Source organism: Electrophorus electricus, chromosome 17, assembly GCF_041902795.1.
Source record: "Electrophorus electricus isolate QZ-2024a chromosome 17, ASM4190279v1, whole genome shotgun sequence".
NCBI lineage: Eukaryota > Metazoa > Chordata > Actinopteri > Gymnotiformes > Gymnotidae > Electrophorus > Electrophorus electricus.
In genome coordinates, this window is record NC_137513.1 from 1974360 (window position 1) to 1987344 (window position 12985).

Sequence of the window (12985 nt, forward strand, 5' to 3'; positions counted from 1 at the left end):
CTGAAGGTCTTCAATGAAGCTGTAATAAATTAGACTAAATCCCCCAAGATATATGTTAAACAAATGTTGATAGTCAAGAAGTTTAGAAATGTGGAACCTAAATTTGTCCTAAAATATTTTGTGTCAGTCTTCAGTTTTTGGTATCCAATAAAGTAATTCCAGTCCCCATGTACCAAAAAGCAGGACAACCTAAGTACAGCAAAAATAGAGTGAGAAGGTGAGTGTTCTTCCAGCGCAGCCATGGCCACAGGAAACAGCTCTACAGTGACCAATGGAGGGTGACATTTATTCAATTATGTTGTTAGCTGAATAATCCACTGCCTCCCTCGTGAGTGACCAGCACTGCTGACCGAGTGCCCCGTCCCACCCCCAGGCCATTCTCATTGACAATGTATGCCACCTTGCTCTGTGTGTGAGTGTGTGTGTGTGTGTGTGTGTGTGTGTGTGTGAGTGTGTGTGTGTGTGTGTGTGTGTGAATGGCCAACCTCCCCAGAGATCTGGAGCAGGGCGGAGGAGTTGCAGGGTTGGGTGGAAAGGCGTGTGCTACTGCTCTACCAAGCACCCGTTTCCATGTGCAGCAGGCTGAGAAGAAAGCTGCTCTGGCCTTTTGAAATGAGATCAACCTGTGTGAGGCCGAGTCACAGTATGGGCCTTGGACCAAAAATACAAAGTGTTAATCTGAGTGTAGGGGCTCACCCCCATCCAGCACAGCTGGCAATCCCCCTCCTGAGATAAACAGAACTCACACGAGGCCAACAAACAGGTAAGAGCAAGGACATACAGTTCCCATCCCAACCTATCACACCAAACTATCACGCCAAACTATCACGCCACACTATCACCCAACCTGTCACACCAACCTATCACTCCAAACTATCACGCCAAACTATCACACCAAACTATCACCCAACCTGTCACACCAACCTATCACTCCAAACTATCACGCCAAACTATCACCCAACCTGTCACACCAACCTATCATGCCAAACTATCACGCCAAACTATCACACCAAACTATCACCCAACCTGTCACACCAACCTATCACTCCAAACTATCACGCCAAACTATCACACCAAACTATCACACCAAACTATCACCCAAGCTGTCACACCAACCTATCACTCCAAACTATCACGCCAAACTATCACACCAAACTATCACGCCAAACTATCACCCAACCTGTTACACCAACCTATCACGCCAAACTATCACGCCAAACTATCACACCAAACTATCACCCAACCTGTCACCCCAACCTGTCACCCCATCCTGTCACACCAACCTATCGCCCCAACATAGCTGCATTTCTCAGAAGACAGAAGCCATGACCACTGGTTAAGAAAGAGGAGGAGGGGTGAAATAGAGCTCCAGGCCAGGAGAAAGCAGATGAGACAATGACTCCCCTCTCAGCCCCTCCTACCCTCCCCTCTCAGACCCTCCCACCCTCCCCTCTCTGCCCCTCCCACCCTCCCCTCTCTGCCCCTCCTCCTCTGCGAAGTTGCAGGATTATTTTTAGCCGCCCACGGGAAGAGCATGCGCAGACAGCGTTAGACAGCGCCAGCCTGCGCTAGGAGCACAGCGTGGTGACATAACCAGCTGGTGTGCGGGTCCGTTCACACTCGTCCATGAAATCTCTGCAACACATGCAGTCAGAAGCAAAGCTCAGTCTTCCATATTGCTCACATTCAAGCAGGCACCAAGACACTGAGAAGTGCACTTTAACTGAATTTCAGTGTCCGTGATGAAAACCAGCGGCGTTCGCTGTCTGCCATGTGGCAACCCCACCGGAGCCTCTGGTCAGGGAATGAAAGGCCGTTACTCTGGCTCGGACCCACACAGGTTGATCTCATTTCAAAAGGCCAGAGCAGCTTTCTTCTCAGCCTGCTGCACACGGACCACGGAGGGACACTAAATGGCATGCCTCCTGGGCAGTGCATTATTAATGTGCCCATGCTGAATTACCATGTACCTCTGGCCCCTGCGAAAGGCCCTGTGAATTATTTACATTTGCTGTTTACATGAGAGGAAGACGCCCCAACAGCTCAGACGTGTGCTGTCAGTGGTTCCGAAAGCATCCAGTGTTCATTCAGCGTGTTTTAGCATGGAGACGTCAGTAGGAATGCGTGTGTACTTTTTTAAAAAACTACAACACACACTGCACAAACTGCCTGACGACCACTTGATAGCCCTGCAGCTGCATGCCATCTGCAGCAGGGGGCACTGTGCTCTGCTGTGTGCTCTCTCAGGAAGCATTAGTGGGAGATGCCACAGAGATGGCCCGATCCTCTGATTCCGGTGGCCGGAGAGCCACGTACATCAGAAATCCACTCCAGAGGAGGGCTGACCCGACAGGAGCATGCGTGCCGCCTCTCATGTGGAGGGAGGATAAAAGCACCTCCCAGTAATGAGCTCCTCACATTCTGGTGGTCGTCTTCTTGCCATCCTACAAAAGTTCAAGTCGACCAGAGCACAGCGGCTCCATCTCGTGAAGTTTAGTGGAACCTGATGGACGTACATCCTTTTATGCAGCAGGAGAGAAGTCAGCTTCCGTGTCTGGCATCATGCGCACATGGATGTCACAGAGGAAAATGTTGTAAAACGGGGCTAGCTTTGCCGTTACCGCTGAGATTGTGCGAAACATCCTGTGACCGTTGGCCCCTGGAGGGCACAGCTGGAATACTGCTGCATTTAAAGGATCATTACTTCATAATCCCACACGGAGAGGAAGCGAGACAGCTGGCTTGAAAGAGTTTTAAGCGAGTTAGATTTTTTTTGTCCTACTTTACGTTAATCCCGGCTCAGGGATCTGTGCCACTTTGCTCCCCGAACAGGCCAGGGCAGTCATGGCTTTGAAACAGATACAAGTACCGATCAACAACAACAACAACAACAACACCAACAATAACAATATTAATAATAACAATAAGAAGAAATAAGAGAATAAAAAAAGAAAAAGAAAACAAAACAAAAAGGCTTGACAAAAGTGACATAACTGTAATCTGAAAGCAATACTGTACAAGTGCATTGTGAGATGTCTTTTGAAGTGTTTCTGAAGTCTTCTGACGGCTGTAAATTCAGATTTTAGGTGGAGAATTACAGAGCTTGGGGCCATAACACCTGTGTTTTTCCCAAGGGTGGAAAAGCACATCCAGACATCAGTGGAACTGAAGGATGGGGAGTCCGGCCTTTAACAGACGTGCTCCTGGGAGGAAGATGCGTGCTTTAATATAATGAGGCCTGGTGTTGCATGACTTCATGTATTACAGAAAGAGCGAGATTTGAGCAAACCTCAATGTCACGTCCTTTCCAAGAAAGAAAGAAAGAAAGAAAGACTAATGAAAAACGAAGCATATTGTAATAAATTGTGGTGAATCTTTTCATCTCTGCAAAGTAAAAGGATGCGACAGAAACTCCAAACGAGCTCATGACCCATTTACGTGAGGGGTATCTGATCGATAGACCTGACATCATTCAGCCTTATAATACCTACAAAGACAATAAAAGTGTATCCAAACAATAACTTACTGGAAAGATTAGAGTCTTATCGTGTGAAAACAAGCCTTCCTGCAGGGAGATGCGTTGTACATTCATGCCCTTAATAAACACCTCGGGGATCATATAAGTGTGCAAGACTGGGGACAGAGGAAACTCGACCATGGGGCCTAAGGGTAACCAGACAGCGTGACAGCCGTAGGAGAGGACAGGTGCTCTCGGCAGTCCGCTGACCTCCACTGGGCTGCTTAAAAAAGCTGCTCTCGGGGAGAATGCCTGGACCTCTCCATGCTTATGCGCAGTCCAAAAGCCAGAATCCTTAAGAAATGTCCTCTCTCCTGAATAGGAACCATTGCTAACCCTGTACTAAAAATTAATATGGGGGCAAATGGCATAAATGTCTTTACATCCATTGCCTAATTGTCGCTACTAAGTAAATGCATAGAGAAATACCAGGGAAAATGTTCTCTTGACAGAGTGGATGCACTGACTGTTTCCACTTTGCTTACAAAGCCAAACAAAAGCAGAGAGTGCAAGTCTTTATTAGATGTTGCTATCAGATACTGTTACTAGACATCTAAATACAACAGGCAGATACACACAGATTGTTTTCCAGGGAATTTTATTTTGCTTGTTAAATCTGTAAATGGGCAAAATATTTCTAGTAAGGAATTTCTTTGTAATCGACCGCATCAAATAAAAGTCCTTTTATATGACACAAACTTGCTTTAAATGCAGGTGTATGGCAGGAGCGCATCCTATCACCCCTGAGGACTGATGCACTGGTCCACTGAATATAAACTAGGGATGTACCAATACGATACCACGTATCTGAACTGGGTCGATATCAGCAAAAAATACTGGGCCATTATCAGGAGAAATATTTTAAAGGAAGCCAATCTAATACCATCCCAAATCCAGGCCGAAAACAGCACGGCCATGCTCTGTGCACTGCAGGTCACACGATAACGGCCAGGTTAGTCATATATGATATCATATCATATAGTTTGAGCAGGCTAGTGATATGACATAGTATAGTTTGAGCAGGTCATGTAATAACAGACAGGTTACTTTAAGCAGGTCATGTGATAACAGACAGGTTAGTTTGAGCAATGTTTATACACACAAATTTTCTACATTTTAATGATTAAATTTATTATATTCAAATGCAAATATCCATACACTGGCACATGTGATGACTTGCATTGCTATCATGTAATTCTGATACCCAGTGTGGGGGAACAGGTTACCTTTCTGCCTTCTAGTGGAGCGTTTAAACAAGACAAAATCGTGTCTTAGCACTGCTCACCACTACAGATCCGAGACCAACTGTGTGAAGTGTGAAGTAAAGGACGTGTAGGGTCAGGGAAAGGAGAAAGGGTCTTAGAAACAGAACTCGAGCCAAAGAGAAGAGGAGAAAGAAGGAGCACTCTCCTCCTCTAAACTCATGAAGCTCATTAACATTATTCTATGGCTTTAATATATTCAAAGCACATGAGTGAAAAACCTGCTGTTTTCCATTAGCCTGCTAGATCTGAAGGTGGATTGGAAAATGTGATTAAGAAGCTGGAGAATAAGCTAAATTCAGCTAACCCCACTTTTCTAACTAGACTTCTTTTGGGTGGTGCATCTGGTAACCATAACTGAGGTCAGTTAAGACACACTTGTAGTACAGGTAGCCTCTCTTTGTCTGTTCACTTAGTACCTGGTGTAAACAAAGATTAGCTGGTTTTATTAATTTTATTTAGATTTACCTGTCATATCCATGCATGATATCTGATAAATAGAGCATATATAATACAGACTACACAAAAAATCCCCAACACTCTAGGTTTTACTCAAACAGATGAACCACAGCTCGACAGTGGTTTTTAATGAAAACAATATTGGATCGGTATCATATTGGGCAATATTCAAATGCAAGATTTCTGTATCAGACAAGTACAGTACTGGTATAGTGCAATCTCTAATATAAACGAATTAGCATGGCATCAGAGTTATTAAATATCTTGACAGTATGGCTGTGCTGTGAGTTCAGCAAACATGCTGTCTGTCCTTGATCTTGTGGTTTTGCACATTTTAGTGTCTTTCAAAGAAGCTTTCTACTGTGAAGACTACATACACCAGGACAGAAGAGAGAATCGACTGACCAAGGTCTCCCTTCTGTTGTTAAAGGAGCCTTCAGTTTCATCTACACATGCTTCAGTGGGAGATGTGTCTTGCATAGTCTTGCAGTTTAATGCTTTAACAGTGAAAAAACAGCAAAGATTGGAGTCAAACTACATTCTCTGACTGCCATTCAACTGCACACAAAGCCCTGAAGGAACTATCACGTTGTTCCCATGTTTCCTGAAATCTGCTCTCATTTCAGGTCCACTAAACTCAAAAAATGTTGAAGATTTTTTGTGCTCACTACAATCAGTCAATCTAATCACATCAACTGAAGGGACATTTTTAGATATAATGATTTAAAGTATAATTTAATTACATAATATTCTTGTGTGACTTTCTTCGTGTGTTGTGTTCTGTGGAATACTGACTGAATACTGATTCAGACATAGTATATGTGTAGAACATAGTGTATGTTTAGGTAATTTAGTCATGTACGTAATCACTGGATACATTTTTGTTAGATATTTATCTGAGCTATTACAAGCCAAAAATAATTTAGTTTTTTTTGTTGGATTGACAGCACTGCATTGTTTTCCTGAAGCTTAAGACTCTGTGGAAAGTGTGAAGGGTTATCATTCCTAATACTGCTCACCTATCAACTCCCAGAGTTTCAATCACCAACCACCAAGTTTCAACTATCAACCCCCCAGAGATTCACCTATCAATCTCCCAGTTTCACCAAACCCTCAGAGTTTCACCCACCAACCCTCCCCCCCACCCCGAGTTTCACGTATCACCTCCTAATCCCCCAGTTTTACCTACTAACCCCCCAGAGATTCACCTGCCAACCCCCAAAGGTTTCATGTTTCCCTGAAAGGCAGCATATTTTCTATCTGTCTCAATCTTCCTTCTGCTGCAATCTAAGATGAGGTAAACGCATTTTGAAAAGGTGGGTGTGTGAGGAACACGGGGGTACAGGTGGCAATCCCAAAACCTACGATCCCCTGCTTTCACACAGCTGCTCCCCCCAAGATGCAGGTCCCCTGACCCCTGTCCCGTCCGTATTAGCACGTGAGTCACGGTTCCCAGCAAGGAGGCAGGCAGCAGAGGTCCGCCATGTACCAGCTCACTCTCACAATTTCATCATCCACAAGGACAAACACTCAATTTTGTGCAGCGCAGGGGCTACTGAATATAGAGTATATTGCCCATCAAGTGGCAGGTATGCACAGTCTATACATTGTGATGGTTAAACATGACCCCACCTACAATTTAATTTTCCTGTAAGTGTTGAATATAAATAATTAATTTCTTTTTCAGGTCTGGATCAATAGATACATTATGCATTTTTTAAGGATATGTGCACTTAGCTTAGGATCTGTGCACAGTCACACAGATACATTTAGTGGACTTTATGCCCAAATAAACAGTGATGTTATTCATTCTCTGAAGTGATGTATCTTGACCTGTTCTTGATCCAACTACTGATTTCTGAAATCGACACAATTATGGCATCGCTGTCCTCACTTCAACACTCGGGTGTAAAATAATTCCCTGAAATAAATAGCAGTAACCATGAAGACGGATCTGGGCAACAAGATGACCACGTTCTTACGGTTTCATGGAGTATCGTTTCAGTTCCTGAAGTGCAGTAGACGTAATCTTATATGACTCTCCAAAGCTCCCTAAAACGAATCTGTCTGCCCCTTCTAGACGTTCACATGAGCGGGTATTGATTGAACTAAGAGCATAATGACCTTTGCATGCAAAGTTAGTTTTCCATAAATAAGTTTTCCTTTCATAAGCATCACTACTGATATGCTGACAAGGACACTGTTTTTGGAACGTTTAGCAGCTGTGACAGAACAGTTTGTGACCTTAAACCTGTGAGCCAACAGCAGTACCACGCCATCCTTTTATACGGCAGCGTGTGACATCACTCCACCGCGTCTCCCTAATGAGGTCCGGCAGCCATGAGCGATCCCGCTGACTCAGTGGAGGGGAGGGGCGCCCAGTCAGGCAGAGGACAGCCTGAAACTATAGTGCTGTGTTGTGTGTTTTTAATGAGGACATTTTGCCAGTCTAATTTCTTACAGTCTTTTCCTGATCTACAAGCTTGTTAATCGGCATTGTAGCTCCAGCGGAGACAAGCCGAGTCTCAGCCTGGGATCCAGAATAAGTGTCTGAGTCAAACAAGCACAGCGCGGCACTGTGACGTGGCATGACACATAGGTATTAGAAGGCTCTTTTTGCCAATTTAATGAAGGCCCTCTCAAACATCCTCTGCATCTCTATGCCACATACTTCAGAACGATTAAGACTTTTCCAAAATAGTACACTGCTTTGAAATGCTTTCATCAAAGTGATGAAGAAACCAAAAGATTTTTTAAAAATCTGGTTATGACTCAAGGGTTCGAAGGTCTGCTCCCAGCCGAAAATGAACCCCACTGTTTTTTTTTTACTCGTATATGTGCTTTTTCTCTTTGACCTCTAGTACTGCTCTTTTTCTTTAGCACGTTTGTCATTTTTGTCACTGTTGAGTTTGCTCTTATCAGTTTCTGCTTGCTGCTGATGCTTTGCTCTTTCGATTGTTATTTATGTGCCAAAGTTTAAAATCCACTCAATTCAAATTCTCTTAAGGCAACTCGCAAGACGCATCCAGCAAAAGATTCCTGGCTGTAGATCAGCATTAGAAAGGGAACTTACTGGCGACTTGCAGCGAGGCGTTGCGGCTAACCGCCTCTCCCAGGTAGTTCCTGGCCACACACGTGTAGACGCCCTCGTCCGGCTTGGTGCGGCGGCCGTGGACGATGCGCAGGAAGAAGAGTGCGCCGCTGGGCAGCAGCATCCGGTGCGAGCGCGGATCGTCGCGGTCAGTCTCCACGTGCTCGCCGTCCTTGTACCACTCCACAGCGGGCACGGGTCGCCCTTCTGCCCTGCAGTTCAGTGTGGCCGGCTCGCCCTTAGACACGATCAAGTCGGATGGGTGCTCCACGATCCACGGCGGGCTGTCCTCCAGACGGGGGCGCGACCCTGTGGGATATCGGCCCAGACCGTTCAACCTCTGGTTGTTATTCTGCACTTATTCTGCACTCCAAAGTCACCAATGATGTACACACACGTGTAAGACAAGTGGTCCGAAAAGCTTTTAACTTTCAGACTGCCTGATAGGTAACAATTAGATGAAACATGGATGGCGTGCTGTGGGTGTATATATTTGTCTCTCCACGGTCACTTTATGCAGATTTCACACAGGCCCTTGTGCTGAAATTAAAAAGTAAGAGAACAGTCTGGAGTGACGTGACTGGGGAAACAGCCCTGGAGTGGACGTCTAATGGCCAGCACTGGGAAGAGAGGCATAGAAGCTGGTGACTCAGCGTCTGTTCAGCTTTCCCAGAGTGCGGCGGGTCAGACGGGAGCAGGAGGAAGTTAATGGAAAGTGACACTGGGCCCAGGCTTTGGCGCAGCCTCTGCTAGGGAACGCGGCTCACCAAACCGGTCACGCTCCCATGCTCCCCCCTCTCGGGACCCATTAGAGCAGGATTCTATAGACGGAGATAAGAGCCTGCCATTGTGAGGTCTGGCTTTGAACTCCAGGACTTTCTGGAGTTCACCTGCTATTCATCTGCCGTGTGGCAGTTAGGGCATGGCTGTGGGCCTTTCCTTAAGAGATGACATAAATGAGAATGCCTGCAACACAAGCAGAAAGCCTCTGACATCTCATAGTCATATACTCCAGGAAATGTGCGCGCATATGGACCATTCCGTTTCGACCGTTGCTATGGCATCGCTGAGCTAAAGATAATGGCATAGAAAATGGGTCAGGAAAAAGCTAATGGTTACCTGTTTTCTTCACACAGACTGTTTCGTTAGGACATCAATATCTAAGACATTGTATGCTTTTATTACAATTTGGATATACGTTTGCTAATATCTAAGTAAAATTTGTCACCACTATATAAAAAAATTGTCATATCACTCTAAAGTTAGGAGAGAGAAAATATCCCACTGGAGATATATTACCTTGCTGGTAAATGAAGACTTGCAACATTAACTGACAAGCTCCACTCACGCGTAGCTCACATACATAAGAATACTGCTATTAGACAGTCATTAATAATGTCATGGAGACAGGATGAGCTACAGTCCCTTCCTCAAAAATGATTGGTTTGATTTTTACGAATTTGAACATCAGAGGTACCCACTTTATGTGTGAGTACACAGAATAGACATAATATTGAACGAAAAAACAGTGTTGATTTAAACTCTAAAGTGTTGATTTAACCTCTACTCTATTGATATGCATCCCACAGGACATATATAAACACTGCTGACTTTAAATCAACGCTATTTGTTGTTGCTTTTCTGTGCATAAAAGTGCTAGTTCACACCCTGAGAATGCACCACGGGAGAATTCTCAGTGTGGGTCTCTGGGATGAGCTCATATTCTGGCGGCCAGAGCTCACATACATAAGAGTACTGCTATAGAAAACAGAAAGCATGGTGTGTTTGATACTGCTTCTCTCCTTATGGAACACGGCCCAACCTCTAGTGTTACTTCAGCGCGTGCCGGGTTTACATAAGTCATGCTGATTGCAAATGAATTATGAGTTAATTAAACACGGTGGCTCCTAATACCATACTGAGTTTTTGCCGTGAAGGTTCTGATTCAGCCATTTGAAAATACAAAACATTTCAAACTTCTTCAAACCAGAACAAAAGTAATTCAGTATTGGTAACAGTAAGTATAGCAATGAAAACACAGAGACCAATCTTCAGACCAAGAGAGTCTTTCACACAGTTCTGACAGAGCACAGGACAAGTGTTGGCCGGAGAAAACCGGTTCGAGCACTTCTGTGCAGTGTGTAGCTGCTAACAATGAATATGAATAAACATTAAGCATGGTCCTGGGATCTTTAACACTCCTCAGATGTTTGCCTTTGACATATGTTTCTGGGGGGGGGGGATGTGCATAGGAATGCATAGGAATGTGCAGGGATAAGCGTGGCACTCGATTAATCAACCCCCACAGAAGAGACCAGCCCTTTATAGGAAAGGTCATGAATGTATGTGTCTTGGCAATGACTACAGAACCAGTGGAACACACTCTGCACAGATGTACAAGCCCTCTGCTACTGGTCTGCCTCTGCTGGGTGTCTATGTAATGGCGTTTTAAATGCCACGATCCTGCGCGCTCTGTTAAAGAACAGTGGTGCTTTGACCCTCAGACTACCCTCACACTCAGAATGACACAAAGAGAAATTCTGTTCTGAAAAATAAAAGGCTATTTGAAGTAAACAACAATAAAACAAATAACTTGAGGCAAAACAACTTTTGTGACATCTGAAAAATACTAAAGACACAAAGTGTAGGCAATCCATCGCGTAAAAACGAAAAGAAAAAACACAACAATTTGTGCTGTCACGGCTTTCTTAGTGTGGTATGCCTATCTCTAAGCAACTGGACCATGAAGTACCCGTTACGTCTGACTTACGCCCGTCGAAAAGTGCAATTTCTCAACAAATGTTTCACACCACCTACAGAATCGACACGTACGTGTTTCACTGAGATTGTATTTATATGCGTAACTGGCACAGAACCGTGCAAACCTGCACAATAGCCCTCGCGATGTTCTATATTTACAGTCCTTTCGCTCCATTAACAAATTACGGGCTTGGAGGTCCAGAGGCATCAGGTTTGTGTCTAAACCGCGCGGTATGCAGCAGGTTCTGTCTCCACTAATGCACCAGGCCATTAAGTCGGGCGCGGCAGGGGACGCGCGTGATGCACCAGACTGATGATACTGTACTCGCGTGCTCCTCTTTCCAGTCCAAGCTGCTAAGACCACACTAATATTGAGCACATCGTGGCTTATCACGGGAAATATCTGGGTCAGGCAGCTGTTTTCAAACCCTTTAAAAGGCGGTTAAAAAGTTTTTGTGTCGCGTACAAAATCTATTTTTTCAGGTATTGGAAATGATGGAAGAAAACCTAACGATTTTCATATCCATAACTGCATGCTTCGACGCTTTCTGGCTTTTCCTTCGGCTTGTGCGTGAAGCGTTTGGCAAGGTCTGCTCCTGTTCTGCTTCTAGACCGTTCCGCCGTTACGCGAGACTGCAACAAGTGAAACCACGGGGCACAGACACTTCACGTGCGTCTGGAGGCCTGCTTTTCTCCACGGCTCAGGAATACGCGGAATTTGTTACCACTTTCAGTAGACTCCACATATTATTACTGTAGCATAAAGGATTAACGATTACAATAATTTCAGAGCAGTATAAATAATATCAATATATATTAGTCGATCATAATCAATACATTATTACTCAAGTATTAATCGTTAGGTGCACTGTAATGAACACGTTTCTGTACTGGCCAGTAGTGGTTATCCATGTAGAAATGGGTAGGAATGCGATAACCAAAGATAACAAATGCCGTTACTTTCTATTGGTCAGATGTGCTTTCACCGTATCAGTAAAAAAAACAAACATTTGTGAGCAGCCTGTTTTGTGTCAAATGCGCAATCAAAATGAACTTTGTTCCGTGACTTTTTTAAACTTACCTGCAGACAGGCAGGTCTGCGCGAGCAACAACAGTAAGGTTTGTCCGGGCTGCAGCGGCATTGTCGCTCGTATCCCGCGCGCTCCTGGCAGGTTTGTGGCGCTGCTGTGATTGAGCGCTATGTTCAGAAAAAGCAGGCGAAAAGTCGCCGGCAGCATAAACAAAAACGCGCGTAGTTACGAAGACGTGTGCTCGAACATTTCATGCAGTTAAACAGCTCACACCCGCCGCAGCTCTCTTTCACTCTTCCGATAGCCATGTCGCACGAGATTAAGCCACTTCCAAACCAGCTGTATGACTAATCGCTCCGCCGCGAACACGCGCAACGTGAGGTCAGGATCTGGGAGGATGACGAACCGCGTGTCTTGGTGGACTTTGTGTCCATTTGACCTCACACGCCCTGGTTTCGCTATGACGGAGACTTTGCTACCCACTGGATCCACGCGTTGGCGAGGTATCTTCTCTACTCGCACTGTCCAGCATCGTCTCCACGCGCCCCACTCTGCGATTAGACATGCAGCGCTCGAGCTAGTCTGCAAAACCTGACACTTCGCGCGGCGCAAAACAAACCTTAAAGTGACAGTACTCGGGTGGGCGTTACAACTGCCATCCTAATAAACGTACACAGGCAACCATCAAATACTCTTCACTTATTCTTAAGACCCATTACATAATTTAAAGTATTTGACGCGCGATCTCTTGACAAATGTACTCGTGGATAGTCCCAGGGCTGTTGCTGCTGCTCAGGACTATCACTCATATAGTATATTCAAACATACCCAGCGTTTCTGCGGTCTGTTATTGGCGTTGGGCATA

At 45.0% G+C, this 12985-nt stretch overlaps 1 protein-coding gene across 7 annotated transcripts in view; it reads right to left on the reverse strand.

Moving 5' to 3' along the window:
* Positions 1–12773, reverse strand: part of LOC113578480 (roundabout homolog 3) — a 33979-nt gene extending 21206 nt beyond the window's left edge. For 5 of the 7 annotated variants that reach the window (XM_081700230.1, XM_081700228.1, XM_035534424.2 and 2 more), the window contains exons 1-2: positions 12171–12773; positions 8312–8638 (exon numbers count right to left, since the gene is read on the reverse strand). In XM_081700230.1, coding sequence (XP_081556356.1) covers positions 8312–8638; positions 12171–12327 — 484 coding nt within the window. In that variant the 5' untranslated portion in view covers positions 12328–12773. The remainder of the gene's footprint in view (positions 1–8311; positions 8639–12170) is intronic. The other 2 variants (XM_035534425.2, XM_081700229.1) reach the window with 2 other exon arrangements.
* Positions 12774–12985: the final 212 nt, after the last annotated feature.